Below are 16208 nucleotides of genomic sequence, written 5' to 3' on the forward strand. Positions count from 1 at the left end.
CAAATTTTTAAATAATACAACTTTCCTGACTGAAGTGACTACATTTCTGAGCAGTGCATTAGACTCACCAGCAAAAAAAAAAAAAAAAAAAAAGTTTTTGGATGCTGCTGGACTTGAACCCAAAATGTCTAATGCTGCCAGTCAGCCATCACATGTATTCACAATTCTCAGTCTTAATATAGTTAACTGTATCAGTATTGTTCAAATTTAAAGTATAAATGTTACAAACTGCTCTATCACGTTTGCAGATTTATGTGAACATTTGCAGATAGTTATTGTTAGTATTGATAATTCTTCACAAATTGCTGCCATAATTATTGATGTTACAGCCATATCAAACAGATAATTTTGTCATGACAGCCACAAAGTTGTCTTCTATTTGATGTTTTGTTTCTCTTGTCCCTCTTTCTGCATCCCTGTTCTCACTCCCTGCTTTTATCCCACCCTACCCCCAAATCCCTTTCCAACCCAGCACTTCTTCGGCAGATGTCTTAACACGAGTCTGGTTCTGCTCGAGGTTCCTGCTCCTCAATGGGAAGGTTTTCCTTGTAACCAGGCTAAACAATGGTGGTGCTGTTCTCATGATGATAGTGTCGGGTTTTTATAGTAATTCATCAAAGAGTACGATCTAGACCTGCCCTCTTTGTAGTTACTTGAGATAACTTTAGTTTTGCTGCTATATAAATTAAATCAGACTAATTGATTCATGCATTAGTTGCAAATAACTAAAAATAGCACAGTTTGTGGTTTTCTTGCTTTTTGGTTTAGAGGTTGAAATACAAGATTCAACTTAGCTTTGTTGTCAAAGCTTTAACACATCATGATCCACCTACATACTGCTAAACATGCATTATATGGAGTATGATGTGTTTCACACAGCAACAGAAAATCCTCATTTTAGACTGATTAAAGCTATCAAAGACCAGAGAACTACTGTATCTGTGCTGTAGAGAACTGCATGTTGATTAATGGTCTGGACCTCTGATCTGATCACATCAGTGTTTAATTCAGAAAAAACAGACTTTAGATGAATGTGTAAAATAGTGGAAATATCTTCTATGATGGTGAGTAGAGTGAAACTACTGCATGAATACGGACAAAAGACAATAAAGGTCAATGTGCTGATTCTAATCTTTATTTAATGGTTTCATAGGGTTATATATGTGAGACAAAACTTGATGGAGCACTGCTGAACAAATTTAATCAAACTGGAAATGCAAACATTTTATATCTTCAACAAACAACAAGAATACAGTTAAAATTATGAGAAAAAAAGAATAATAAGGATAGCTCTGGTGACATTGTCCTTTAACTGTAAACCCAAAAAATCATTTCCTTCGATCCAGCTCTGATTTAATACAATTTATGTCATGTAAAAATGTTAACATCACCAAATGTAAAAGAAATATTTTAGTGTGTCACTTAGCAGATTCTTTTCTACAAAGCCACATACATCTGAGAGATAAACAGGTGTTAATGGTGTTAAAGACTTTGTCCACGTGGTCTAATTTAAACCCCAAAACTCCTGTACCAAAGTCACCAATGTAAACCACTGATCTTGCTTCTTAATGCTGAGTAAGCAATCACAGACGAGTGTTTCAACATGTCTGATAGTTTATGCTTTATATACTCAGAACACATAACAAACAGCAACAAAAGTATTTTTAAAGTTTTAGTCATATTCAAAGATCTTCTGCTTTGTAATGACAAACAAATACTAAGAGATGTTGGTTTACTTATAAAATAATAAACAAAAAAACACTGTCATAGGAAAACTTGTTTTGGTCACTTGTCATTCTTTAGGTGTGTTCATCTTTTCAACGACCATATTGCAGTTAAAATGGTCACAAAAAAAATCCTGTACATGGACTCCTAAACAGTCCTTATCAACCAGGAAAAATGTCAGTATCTACTACTGCAATTATTTCTCCCCATATTGTAAGCCTTGTTTTTAGCTTTCTCTTTCCATTAAAAACATGTATCTGTTTGTTGTCACTTTTACATAGAAGTGCATCTTTGCATGCTGAATGTAAGAGGCGAAGTGTTCTGAGTGTCTTATTTGACATTGAATGACTTTTTCAGACTCTCCTCAGCAAGTTCTGGTGTGATAGCTTTCCAAGCACCTGGAATATCAGCCTGCTTTGCATTGTATGCTTCAGCAAACTCTCTGTTGAACCTGTTCAGTACATATTTCCAGTAGTCTGAAGCCTGAAGGCTGTTATCTGGAGCAATCCGCCAGTCAGGGTAAATCTTTGTGTACTCTTTGTAAGGTTGCCATTCACCATTTGTGGCACTGCAGCGAAATGAAATGTCACTGCTAACCAAGGAAGAGCAAATGTCAATGACAAGTCTCTCCGACCCTTTCCACAAGGATATGCCCAGACCCTGTGGTCGGTGCATTGAAGTTTGGTGCTCCTTATGCTCAGTTCCTCCAGCCTCACAGGGTGCTTTGCAGAATGGACACTGTCGGCTACATCCAATAACTCTTTTGAAAAGCTCATTCTCAGGATTTTCATGAAGATTTGAGAGCTTGGTTTTGATGTTAGTCTTTTTAAACTGCTTTCTGAGATCTTCTTCCATGTCCTTCACAGACACAGTGAGCCACTGAGCAAACTGTTCCTGGTTGACGTTGTTCAGGATCATGAAAGGACCGAGAGCATCATCAGAAATGACCAGTTTTTCACCAAGTTCCTGACGGATATCCTGAATTAGGTTCTGCAGGTTGTCACTTTCTTTTGCTTGAGCTGTGCGTATCGCATCATTTATGCTCTTGATACTCGACCTGAGATGCCGATCCTCGGACTCAAAGAACATCTCATTGGTCATGAGCTTTAACATTTCATCCTTGATCCATCTCTTTACAAACTGCTCATATGAGCAGATGTAGTTCAGGTAGTCTGCAAAGTTGTCCTTTGAAAGCAGATCCAGTAAGACTGAGTACTGGAAGAACATTCGTGTGCTGAATTGGAACTTTGTCATAATTTCTCCAGTGATATCAGGACCCAATGAAATGTTGATAAAGTCTACAACAGCCGGTCTCAGGCAGTGCTCTGTGAACTCTTCTGCCTTCTTCTGGCACTGGTCTAGTTCATAGAACTCATCCTTGAAGTTAGCACGGATCCTCTCTTTGTTTTGATTGAGACATCTGGAGGGATCATTCCTTTGAATGAAATCTTCATGCATTTTCTGAAACTCTCTGGCTGCATTTGCACAGATGTGCTGTTTCAGAGAAACCTCAAAGTCTATCTCTATCTTCACATCCTTGTGGTTTTTCAGTCCCTCATCGATCAGGTGAAGGATCTCCTGGATGAAAGTGCTGTGGTAGTTGTTCTTTCTTTCCAATTTTTCGTTCACGAAGTGTGTGCAATCCCTTATGATACCATCAGCTACTCTTCGTAGTGCCATTACATGATCTTCAATGCTGAAAAATTTGCTGACTGAGTGCACAAATTGTTTGATGCGTCCATCAGCTGTGTATTTGAAAGGCATTTGTCCACAATCCTGCAGCCTTTTTTGACTTAACAATTCACATGCAAGACTCCCCTTGTGTTTTAGATTGTCTCTTAGGTAGTAGGCTACATTTCCCATGACATCCATGGTCATTTGTTTGTAAAGGACTTGTTCCTTCAACATTTTATTCCACATCTTGTCAAATTCTTCATCCAGCTTTCTTTCTGTCATGTCCACTTTTTTCTTTCTGCATTCTTTAATCAATGCTCTCACTCTCTCTTCTAATTCTTTTGTGTGGTTCGCCTTGATTCTGTCAAGATCTTCCATTCCCTTTCTGATGTCTGCTGCAACTGTGAGTTGGTTGTATACAGAGCTTTCCATTTCTTGACGAAGGCTCTTTGCACTGTTTGCAAAGTCCTCTCTGTATGCTTCAACAAATTTTACATGACCCTCAGTTTGCTTGAAGTACTTGTCCAGATTTTCAAGAAGCTTTGTCTCCCATTCAGACAGCACTGTGCATGCTTCGCTTTTCAAAACAGTGAACAGTTGGCCAATGTCAGACACCTCAGATTTCACTCTGCCAAAGTTAGAAATCCTGATTTCTGCCTTTTTTGTCCATGTGTACATGTCTTTTTTGAATTCCCATTCCCATTTATTGAATTCTGTGCAGAGCCTCATGTATGCATCAGCCACCAGGCTGTTTCTGAAGCTGAAGATGAAGTTCTCATGTTTGACAGCATTCCACAGGCTTGTTATCCACTCTGTGAACTCCAGGAGATTGTTGGAAGAAGACTCACAATCTCCCAGGACTTTAAGGATGTTTTTCTTGAGCTCATAAGTGACCTCACTGTACCCTGCATTAACTGGTGCCATTGGTGGGCTCCCATTCCAGAGTCCTGGGACGTAGCAGTTCCCAGTGTCTGGACTGTACTCCATCACATCAGTGAAGCTCTTGTACTCCTCCTTGTTCTCCATTTTGGCAGCTGCCTGGGTCATCTCATTTAACTGTTCCAGGAGCAGTTCTCTTTCTCGTAAGTTCTTCTCAGGGGCTGATACATCTGCCACGTTCTGGTGAACAAACTGACATCTGGGTTTTTTGCCCACAGATTTCATTCTGAGAAAGGCGTGCACAACTATCTGCAGGATGTCCTTCATTTCTGTGGAATTCTCCATTGCATTGTTGATGATAGTGATGTCACTCAACCCCACAACAAGTGTTGCCAGCTCATTGTCATGCTCATAGCTGTTGTCTAGTTTTGAAAGCTCTGGTGACTTTAAGCCCTCAGTGTCAATGATCACCAAGAAGTCACAGTTGAGTTCTTGTTTGATGTCTTCATTGACTTTGATGAGCAACATGAAGGCACCTCTGGTGCATCGACCACTGCTGACTGCAAACTGTACTCCAAACATGGTGTTGAGGAGAGTAGACTTCCCTGTACTCTGAACTCCAAGAACTGTGACCACCAGTATCTTGCTCTGAGGAGACACCAAGTCATTGAGCTGAGTCAGAACATCAGTTACCCATCTGAGAGGAATGTTTGAAGCATCACCATCTACAAGCTCAAGAGGAAATCCATCAAGCAACAACCCTGCACACAGTCTGGGCAGATGAGCTAACTGTTGACGTGACTGGTTTGTTTCTGGGAGAGAAACTGAGGCTTCATAGATCTGACCCATTTCACGGAAGAAGTGTTCAATCCCAAGTGAGCTGTTGGAGAGTTGTTGGTCAATTTTTTTGATTTCATCTTTGTTTTCAGGACTTTGGTTTTTGTTTTTGTAAGCCTCTCTGAGGCCTGACAGTTTCTCTCGAGACAGATTATCAAGGTTCATCCTCATCCATTTCAGGAAATAACATCTCTCAATACCTGGTCTTGATATTGCATTGATGAAACATGTCATGGCAATAGACATATCGTAAGTGTTCTGTTGTGCCCGAAGTTTTTCTTGCTCTTTCTGAAGATCACTTTTGTACTTTTCTATGTTTTCTGATCCAACTTTTCGAAGCCGGAACATTTCCTTCTCATTGCTGGTCAGTTTCTTCCATATTTCTCCCTGCAATGGTAGCTGATCTTCTTTGTATTTCAGGATGTCTTGAATTTGTGCAGTGATGGCATCTGCATTTACCTTTGCTTTCTGACACTCTTGACAGTCTTCATCAACCCAGATTCCCAGTTCATGGGCAATGTCAGCCATCTGTTCAATGTTCATCTTTTTCTCTGAGTTCTCCACCACACTGTTGACTGTCTTACGTAGGTTTTCGATAAAGTTTGCATCATTCATTTGCTTAGTCTTTAGAAGGATGTTGTTTTTTGTCAGGTTCAGCTTGTTTGCCATTTTCTTCAAAGCGTCCATTCTGAATTGCTGGCTCTGATGGTTTCCCACCAGGAAGATCTGTGCCTTGTGGTTTTGGTTTGTGAGCAGGTTGCACTCAGGGTCCAGATTGTCAAAGAACACAAAAACTGCTGCAGATGTCAGACACAGAAAAGAAAACTGTGTCTCAAATGAAGCAATGTCTCCACGAAGGTTAGCTACAGCTACTGGCTCACTGAAAACATCCATGTTTTTGTTTCCACAGGGTAGATACCAGGTAACTTCAGTCAGTCCATTGGATATTCGTCTGGGAGAGTCACCATTTTCCATGTCACAGTGTATGAATGTATCATGGTACTGCTGAGAATTACTAAGAAGTTTATTGAGGATTTCTGACTTAGACAAAGAGCACTCACCCAGTCTCACAAAGGAAACCATCGGAAGTTTAGAGACAACAATCCTATCTTCAATAAAGCCCTTGGATTCTGAAAGTGATGAAGGTCTGTACTTTTTCACTATGTCTCTCATGGCCCAAAGTGTTAGTGTGCACTGCTCTGTGTCACAATTAGGAAGCAGCAGAGGCACAGAAAACTGACACATGGACATTTTGAGGGCCATTTCTTGTTGTACAAAACCATCAGAACACAGAAAGAGAGCAGTGATTATGTCAAGAGGGTTCAGCATGTCACCTGACTGCAGAGCACCAAGAAGATCTTCAAAATCAAAATCTGTTCCTTCTGATTCAGCATCACAGGCAGATTCACTTTCAGATGTAAACTTCACATTTCTAGCTGTCACATTAACCATCATCAGTTTCTTTAGAAAGTACCATGGAAGATCTGAATTACGCCTGGTGGGTTCATCAGTGATGGTCTTCTTATCGATCTGGAGTATTTTGCTCAGGGATAGCTTCTCCTTGAAGTGATGTTCCAGTCCCAGATCCTCCAACAGGCTCTTTAGTTGTGTCTCTGTGGAATGAAACATGTTTGTTAATTCAAATATGTCCTCAGTTTTTAAAATTGATAATATAACATTATATGTAAACAGGCTAAGGGCAAATGGGGCCCCTGGTCCATTTTTTAAATTGACATCAGCTGTTGTAATTCCAGAAACAAACATTCTGACTGTAAGAATTTCCTGGAATTCTTATTCTTACTAAATTGAGACGTTTGCGGTATATATACATAAATATCTCTCTTTATATAGAGAGACATTTATTCTTTAATTAATGTAGAATTTAGTTTTTTTAAAACCTTCCCATTGAAGGCAGAACTTTCACAAAGGAATGGAGTCATTCACTTCTTGTTGATATTGAAACCCTTACTGACAGTTCTTCGAAGTCTACATTAATGATGTAAATATTTTTGTATAATTTGGAGAAAAGATGAGACAAAAATCTTATAAAAGAAAACTTATTTATCTGTTTTAAATGTCTAGGAAAGCAAGCACACCTCTTCTTCAGGCAACTGAAATTATTCAAGTTTCCAACCAAAACTGGGATCTTATTTTCTTCAAAGTTAAAATTAAACACCTTTACTTTTATCTAATACCAAACACCTAAAGGTGTTCTGGTAAACTGTTTGCAGACTCAGGAGGGGAAAGCAAGGCTTAGCTCAGGCTGTTAACAGCAGAAGTGAAAAACTCCTGACCCGGACTGGGGACATCGTTGAAAAGTGGAAGGAACTTTTTTTAAAGATTTATTTTTGGGCCTTTACATGCCTTTATTAGACAGAGGAAAGACAGTTGATAGACTCAGAAACAGGGAAGAGAGCGGAGAGAGACATGCAGTAAAGGGCCACGGGCTAGATTCGAACCTGGGTCGCCCATGGGTAGCGCCTTAAACCACTCGACCATCTTCGCACCCTGGAAGGAACATTTTGAGGAACTCCTGAACCAAGGAGCAGACAGAGTGTAAGGATCTGGGGAAGGCTCATTTATGTCGTTGGCACAGGTCACTGAGGTAGTCAGAAAGCTCCCCAGTGGCATGGCGCCAGGTGTAGATGAGATTCGCCTTGAGATGCTGAAGGCTCTGGATGTTGTTGGGCTGTCATGGCTGACATGCCTCTTCAATGTCGCATGGAAGTCTAGGATAGTGCCTGTGGATTGGCACGCCGGGGTAGTGCTTCCCATTTTTTAAAAGTTATACCCCAAATTACTGGGGTACACTACACTACTCAGCCACCCTGGAAATTTAAACTCTAGGATACTGGAAAGGAGGCTTTGACTGATTGTCGAACCTCAGATTTAGGAGGAACAATGCAGATTCCATCCTGGTCATGGGACAGTGGACCAGCGCTTTACTCTTGCAGGACTCCTTGGGAGAGCATGGGAGTTTGCTTATCTAGTCTACCTGTGTTTAGTGGACTTGGAGAAGACTTATGATTGTGTCCCTCGAAGGGGTCATGTGGGGGGTACTGTGGGAATGTGGGGTTCCGGGGCTGCTGCGAAGAGGCATCAGGCCGGCATGTGCTGCCCCTTAAAGAAATTCAGTGGGGCGCTGACTGTAGGCACAAGTTTATGCCTATTGTAGGCATACATTTAAAGCAGAGCAGTAGTTTCCCTTTGCGTTTATTTTATCTGCGGTCTGAAAGAGTATGTCTGTAAGTAAATGTTTAATTGTTTCATGATTAGTCTGATGTTGCGTTAACCTTACACTACATGTCTAATGATTGATTTTGTGTTTGAGTTTTGAAGAATATATGATTCATTGTTTAATTTTCAGTTAAAACCAAACTTAATGCAACTTTTGGAAATGTATCTGTAATCTTTTTCTCAGTTGAATGGGATAAGATTGATACACACTCAAAAACGTACCTGCCGTCTCCTGGGTATTTATTGACAACATTAACTATCTGCTACACTGGGAAGCAAATACTCTCTAGTAAGGGCAGAAAAGTGAAAAAGCACTCCTCTAACTGATTTTGTACAAATAAACGGATTCTCAAGAAAACAAAAAGCTAATTCCTGCATTACCAACTGAAATCATAAGGCAGTCCCTGATGAATCATTCAAAACACAATCACACTCCAGTGCGTCACGCTCAAGTCGATTGTCCAAGCAGCCAGAAAATGTGCAAAGGCAGAGGCTGCATGGGTACAAGCTTTATTTGCACAAAGAAAAGCAGACATGTTCAAGGCACAAGCATCAATCAACAAAGAGCAAATAAAGGCAGAAGCCGAGGCTGCTCAGTCTTATGAGTAAATATGGTGGTCAGGGAATCCTCCTAGACTCAAAGCTGCAAGAACCCATAGCGACGCCAATGTGCCAGCTAAAAATGGATGATGATGACACTAATGCTAAAAGTCATGGGGGGAGAAGTAATATACTGTTAAATGTAGTGATGCACGAAGAGTATTTTTTTGAACTGATACTGATAACCGATAATTTCCTACTCCTGCTGGGCGATAACCGATAATAAGAGATATGTTTTTTTCAATTGTTGATTTAACAAAAGAAGTTTATTTGATGTGTTTATGCACATCTGGGGGTAAGAAGGGGTTAATATGTAGTGAGCCAAGATATTTATAACTAATTTTAACTAAAATTACTCGTGTTTTTCAAAAAACAAAGAACTATTCTGACTTTTTAACTGTTATTATAGTTAACTTTTTTTAGTTAAACATTTGTGTACCAAGTACAACATACACAAACAATTGACATAGGTTTTCCCCCATTAAACCAAATGATAACAGACTGTTATGCTTAACAAATGGATGTTTGGGGGTCTGTTTTTTTTTTTTTTTGTTTTTTTTTGCTGCTTAAGCCAGAATTAAAGCGAGCTGATGTTTTACATAAAGATTAAGAATATGCATTGACATATAAGTCATATCAGAGATAGGTTAAAAATGTAAAGTCCACCATGGTCTGTGGCTAAACTTCTGTTCCTAACGTCGATCAGACTGAATGAAACCACATCAAACAGAGCAGACAGGGATATGTCTATGAAAGCAGCGATGGATCAAGAGACTGTCAGACTGATTTTGTTATTGTGACGTTGCGCCTTTTGGCGCTTGCAAACTTTCTGCAGTTTTCAATGCCTGCTTACAATCAGTGCTCTGCCTGGTATTAGCCGTTGGCTCGGTCCTTGGCCCGCAGCTGAGGCTAGTGGCTGCTGCCGCTTCGTTTTAACGTCGTTAGGATGATGACTCTTAAGTGACTTAGAAGATCTGTCGAGGACTTCTTTCTACTCTTTGCAACCTTTGCAGCGCAAATTCTACACACACGGTCGTGTTATCTTCCTCGTAAATACTGAATAACGCCACCGTGTTGTTAGCATTTTGGCAGGGGCTGCTTTCTCTTCTTCTCTGGTGCTTAACAGCAGGTCGTGTTCTGTGGTGCCACCTGCTGTTTCAGAACGTGTAGTTTCGTGAAAAAGAAAAAAAACGCCAGCACTGCCGTGCTGACAAAAATACATATGTTATCAGGGCTAGTCTTCATGATATCAGACTTATCGGAATGACATAATAATTGCCTGTTATCGGCCTGATAGTTATTGTGCACCCCTAGTTAAATGAGATCAGTGAGTACGAATTTTGGAAATTTGCCCCTTAAGGAGACCTTGACCTCAAGGATGTCTACTGATGTCAGTGAAAGCAAGCCCAGACCCTTGCTGATTCCTTCTGGAAGTGATGGGGCAGAGAGTACCTTGCAACATTACAGCCAAGAAAGAAATCACAAACAGACCAACCAAACTTGTAAGTTGGAGATGTTGTGCTCCTGAAGGACGGTCAGGCCAAGAGGAATGAGTGGCCAAGAGCGCTGGTTCCCAACCTGGGGTCCAGGACCCCCTAGAGGGGGTGCCAGAGACCCCAGGGCAGGGGCAAGGCTTTCTCTGCTCTGAGGTTGTCAAGATTAGATTGACATATATTAACTAAGATCATGGCATATTTTATACAGATGTTTTTTTGATAGAATAAACATATGTAAACTTAATTTCTTTGGGTTTCATCAATGAAACAATTAAAACTGATGTTGATTGTTTGACAGTAATCGATCACTTTTTAGTTCGAGTGGGTCTTGGGGGGGCTTGGCTTTTCTTAGATATAAGGAGGGGGCTCTCGGAAAAAAGGTTGGGAACCACTGGCCTAGAGAACTGACATCAGAGTCATCAAGAAACATTCGGCAAGAATGTCTTACTGTTGTGGATATACAATACATATCTGCTAAAATGTGGTAAACATGGGTCTATCATTTTTCTGTCTATCTTCGTTATACCCCCAGTAGTAGGTTACATATTTATGTTTTGAATAAAGAATAATGAAGTCCTGAAAACTAATAAATAATCCTAATTAATAACCATGGATGTGTAATATTATCAGAGCTATATAGGTATTGAAAAATCACAGTTCATAACTTTCATGATAGCTGGGAAGGCACATCAGACAGTAGTGTTGTTGTCAAGACCACACAATCTGAGACCAAGACATGCCCAAGACCAGAGTGCACCAGGACCAAAATCCCAAGTCCGGCCAGTCTGAGACTGAGTAAAAATGCTCTCAGATACAAGACCAAGGCATTCCAAATGTGGTCTCAGACCAAGACCGTTCTAGAGTACTACAACACTATTAGACAGGCATGCTTGTTAGTGACCTCAGAAGCTGTCTGACAGGTAAAACAGGATCAGTCGCCTTGAAGTTTGATTTGTTTCTGCTCTCACGGTGTAAGTCTGTGCAGTTGTATGACTGCAATATCAAACATACTACCTGACCAGAATTTATCCACCCGGTCAAGATCAAATGATCAAGCTGAGATTGTTCCGTTAGGCAGAAAAACAGCGGTGCACATAAAAAATCATGTCAGTATAAGCTCAAAATCACATGGTGTACGCATGGATTTACAAACATCCCATTTCAATATAATCCACATATTATAATTATTATTGTTGTATCCAATAGGCAGTATTTGTCAGGTCAGCAGCAATTTCTAGTAATTTTTTTTATTTATAGAATTTCTTTCATTATGAAGAAAATGTTCCCCATTTAAACATTCATATACCGATTAAGCACTGTTTGTCCTCACTGAAATACATTTTAGCCTCTGGTTATTGCTGCTAGTGCACATGCTGGTAGACAGGTTTAGTTTTGAAGAGATAGATTTAAAACTGCAGAAAGACTTTTATAAAATTTAAAAAAAATTATTATACTCACTTTTTACTTCAGCTGTCACAGCAGTCTCTGGAGTGTCGTTCTTGGGTTCTGCAGGAACCTGGATGGGGTTCTGCTCCTCTGGCGGTGTTGTGGTTGTGTCCATTGTTTCTTGTTCATCTTCTCCCTCGGTGCAATTGACTATGATGTAGCTCTCCACTTTCCCAGCAGGGGTCTCTGAATGCTGGTAAACTTTCTCTCCATGGACATGAAAGACTGTTGTCTCTACAGCACACGGCACTGTTAAAATAAGATCAACATTTATAGTTGTGATAATGGTTTTAGTTAAAACTGATAACAGACTTAGCTTACTGTGTTGCCTTACTGTTATGCAAAAAGAAGCTTAACTTTACCATTTGGATCTCTCTGCTGACTGTCATCCATGCTGTCAGTACATGGGGTCAGAGGAGTCTCTTCTGCTACCTCACAGTAAAGTTCAACAAATGAATCTTCGTCACTGGGGTCCTTTATTTATGCAGGAAACAGATGAAATCATTAATCTACTCATAAGGTTATTGATTTTTATTTATTACCTACTTTGAGAGTTTTAACATCAGTTGTTTACCTCCATTTTTCAGCACTCCTTCTCAACTCACACTTTTGCCGGATGACAGGAACAGCTTCTCTGAAAGTAATGAGACAAGATTTTTATGCCAATGTACTTTTCTCACAAAGTTTAAGTAACAGATAGCCTACTTGGCATCGTTTCTAACCCTAGTGAACCCAGCGTGCCAGAACTACGACTAGCATATTCATTTTTGATTGGCGGTAGATTTGAAACTGGATAACATATAATGATCATTCCTTTTGCATATAAAATCTGGGGAGTTACACTAACATTTCACACATTCACCATGTTTTAGAGCGCTTTTTCCTTGCAGTGATGGTTTCGTAAAAATACACAATAAAGCGCACATACCAAAATCTTTTTAAATGAGACCACGGATATTTGCAGCATTTCCTACGTTGAAATAACCATCATCACACTGTGGGCATGACCTGTCACATGATTCTTACGTGTCCCTACCCGATATGCCCCCCCCCCAACAACAGGAAGTGGCGTATTTTCCCAGGAGTTGTAGTTTTTTTCCGTGTAATGTACCAAAGAACTTAGCCTGCACACATACTTGCCCTTGCTCTCGTTTTACCCGTACTTTTTTACAAAAACTCTCAGACACACAACACACACCAGACATCCATCACCCACACCTCTGACACACTTCCGCACATATGTAGTTATGGAGCCGCAAAACCTGGTCGCACCTATTGGTTTTACAGCAGTAGGGCTGGGCAATTAATGAAATGTTAAATCACCTTGTGACCTACTGCAATTTTCAAATCACAGAGGGTGCAAAATTTCTTTGACCTGCTCTACACATAATGTAAACATTCATGTGCCAATATTTTCTGGAATAATTGACAAAAGTTCCTACTTTCTTTGTTTTTGTATATTTTTGTCTTCTTCAAAATAAGAAATCCATAAAATCATAATTCCCTTCATTACAATTCATGTCAAATTTGCAATATAGGACAAAATAATTGCAATAAGACATTTTTGTCTGATTGATTCGAATTTTGAGGGGATTTTTGCTTAGAAATTTTTTTATATTTTGCAAAAATTATAGAGATTTATTTTGACATTTTTAGGAATTTGATTTGAACTTCTTTTTTGGGGGGTGGGGTGATTTAAAAATTTAAAGTATCTTCTTGAAAATTTAATACATTTATTCGTAAAATTTGCGGAATTTGATTTTAATTTCTTTGGAAATTTATTTAGAAAATACAAGGTAATTTTATGGAAATTTTTAACATTTATTTGTATATTTTTGGGAATTTGATTCTAATTTCTGGGGGAATTAGCTTTGAAACTTAGTTAATTTCATGAAAATTTGAGGAATTTATTTGTACATTTTTAAGAAGTTGATTTGATTTCCTTGGGGGAGGTGCTTTGATTTTTTTTATATTTATATGAAAATTTGAAGAATTTATTAGTAATTTTTGGGGAATTCGTTTGATTTTTTGGGGGGTGGTTTTAGTTATTTTCTTAGAATTTTTGAACATTTATTTGTAGATGTTGGGAGATTTGATATAAATTTCTGGGGGAAATAGCTTTGTGTGTTATAATACAGAATGGTTATAAGATGAGGAACCTGAAGAATAATCACATGTTAAATTGCAATTAAAAAATAAAATGATAATTGTAATCGCAATGTTGGGTGAAAAAATCGCAGTTAGATTATTTTCCCAAACCGTTCAGCCCTAGCGCGAAGCTTTGGAACTAATTACAGCATCAGATGAAGAGTCCAACTACTCATCTGGTTCATTTTTTTTTTTTTTTTAACAGGTTACTATATCTCAAAAAGCAAGTTATGTACAGACTTCAAATAAATTTCCTGTGGCTCCAAAGGATATTTTGCAACTGTTTTTTACATTTGCAAATTTGAGGGATACAGCTGTGCAATTTCTGTATTTTAAAATACATGTGGGAAAAAAAACAAAAACGATTTTCTTTTTTTTTTTTTTTTTTTGGTTTATTGCACTTTTAAGCAATTATTGCAGTGGTTAAGACACAACTCAATACATATTATTAAAACTTGGGATATAAGGGTTATATTGATGTAAAGCAAATAAAAATACTCCCAAAAATTTCATTACATTATGTTAAAATGTAAGAATATGTCCTGGTGGACTTACATAATGGTAGGTTTTAAAGGTTAGGAAAAATAAATGCTAATCATTCGTTCAATTTCATATTGGTTTTGAATCTAATTGCACTTACAAACTGCCATTTGAAGGTGGGTTACGCCCCTGTCACAGCTGTTATGGATTATATTACTAATGTAGAATCAAATAATCTTGAATATGCCCCTGAAGTTCTTGTGTCTTGCCTCTCCAACCTGTCAAACATCCTGCCAAGTACCATTTCATCTTTATTTTACCTAATAATAAGCTAATTATGATGATTACAGATTGCCCAGCATGCAACTCTTAGCAACTTTATTTAATTGTAATGCTAATCCACTTCGCTGGGTGGCACTGTTGCGAGAAGAGGGGGTCCTTGTTCTATGGTTCTGAGGCTGCTCTGCTAGGATTTATTTCCTGACAAGAACTTCATGCAGCTCGCAGGAGCACATCGGAAGTTTGAGATGTGCTCACTCCAGCTGAACAGCTGCATGCAAAACTGTACATGATTCCTGATGGAGCTGCAATCATTTGTCTGCAGGAATCCCAAATTTGACTGTCTTTTGGGCTCTAGACACATTAATATGATGGAGTCGGCTAATGGACCTTGACGTAGTTATAAAAGTTTCATTACGTTTTTAAAGGAGAAGCGTCTAAATCCTTGCAGTATCGTATTAAATCAATAAACCTGTCTGTACCTGCTGTTAGCCACTTACTTTTCGAAGATCTCCTGCAGAAAAAACGGTTTAAATAGCATGCAGGTGAATCACCTTTATAGAAGAGATGTGTACTCTGCCATTCTTGAATTCGGGATGAGTTTCCTCTTCGATGCTCTATTGAAGGAGTTCAGCATTTCAGGCCTCGCATGTCTGAAAGCACACACCCTCCTAGCACTCTCCTTATATGCTGCTCGGCGAAAACACTTTCACTTTCAGTTTTAATTTTGATCACGTGATTTATTGGAATCAGTTTGGAATCAGACAGCAGTTTACCGTAAATGCATTCTAAGGATTTTTCTTTTGTGATGCAAAAGGTGCACGCTGATACTTCAATCTCTGGTTTTACATAACTGCAGCATTTTCCCATCATAATCTCTAAAACCTTCTTGCACTACTTTAGAAAAGGTTTTGCCTCTTTATTATGACTGATGGGTTTTATATGGTTCTTTACTTGTAAATACAAGATTGCTATGTAGGCCTAAATCTGACCATTGCCCTAACAGTCTCACCTCACTAAGGAGATGACATGGGTTAGAGATTTTGTAAGGAACTTTAAAGTGAAAATAACGAAACACTGCAGATCTTTTAAGTAGATTTGACATGCTCTAAACCAATGGGTCTCAATTTGGGGGTCACAAGACAGTAAGAGGGGGGTCACCAGCTGCCTTCCAAAACACAAAGAATATTTCTAAACTACATCAATTTGTATATTTCATGAAATTAGTTACATGTAATATACAGTATAGTGATTTGGAGATTTATGCTAAAAAAAAATAAATAAATAAACAGTTCATGTTTAAAGGAATAAAATAAGATGTAAGTCTGCACATTGCTGCATTCAACTTCTCCTCAACCACCTTCAGGTGTTCCAGGTACATTTATTTTATGAGTAACAGGCCTCCTA

The 16208-nt window shown here is 38.9% G+C and overlaps 1 protein-coding gene across 1 annotated transcript; it reads right to left on the reverse strand.

Annotated features, from left to right (window-relative positions):
- Nucleotides 1–1113: 1113 nt before the first annotated feature.
- LOC121504091 (interferon-induced very large GTPase 1-like) lies at nt 1114–15480 on the reverse strand. Its single transcript, XM_041778704.1, has 5 exons — nt 15356–15480; nt 12469–12528; nt 12257–12368; nt 11907–12143; nt 1114–6728 (listed from the first exon to the last, which is right to left on the reverse strand). The coding sequence occupies exons 2-5, from the start codon at nt 12472–12474 to the stop codon at nt 2056–2058; spliced, it is 5028 nt and encodes a 1675-aa protein (XP_041634638.1). The 5' UTR covers nt 12475–12528; nt 15356–15480; the 3' UTR covers nt 1114–2055.
- Between the last annotated feature and the right edge of the window lie 728 nt (nt 15481–16208).

This window comes from Cheilinus undulatus, linkage group 22, assembly GCF_018320785.1.
Source record: "Cheilinus undulatus linkage group 22, ASM1832078v1, whole genome shotgun sequence".
NCBI lineage: Eukaryota > Metazoa > Chordata > Actinopteri > Labriformes > Labridae > Cheilinus > Cheilinus undulatus.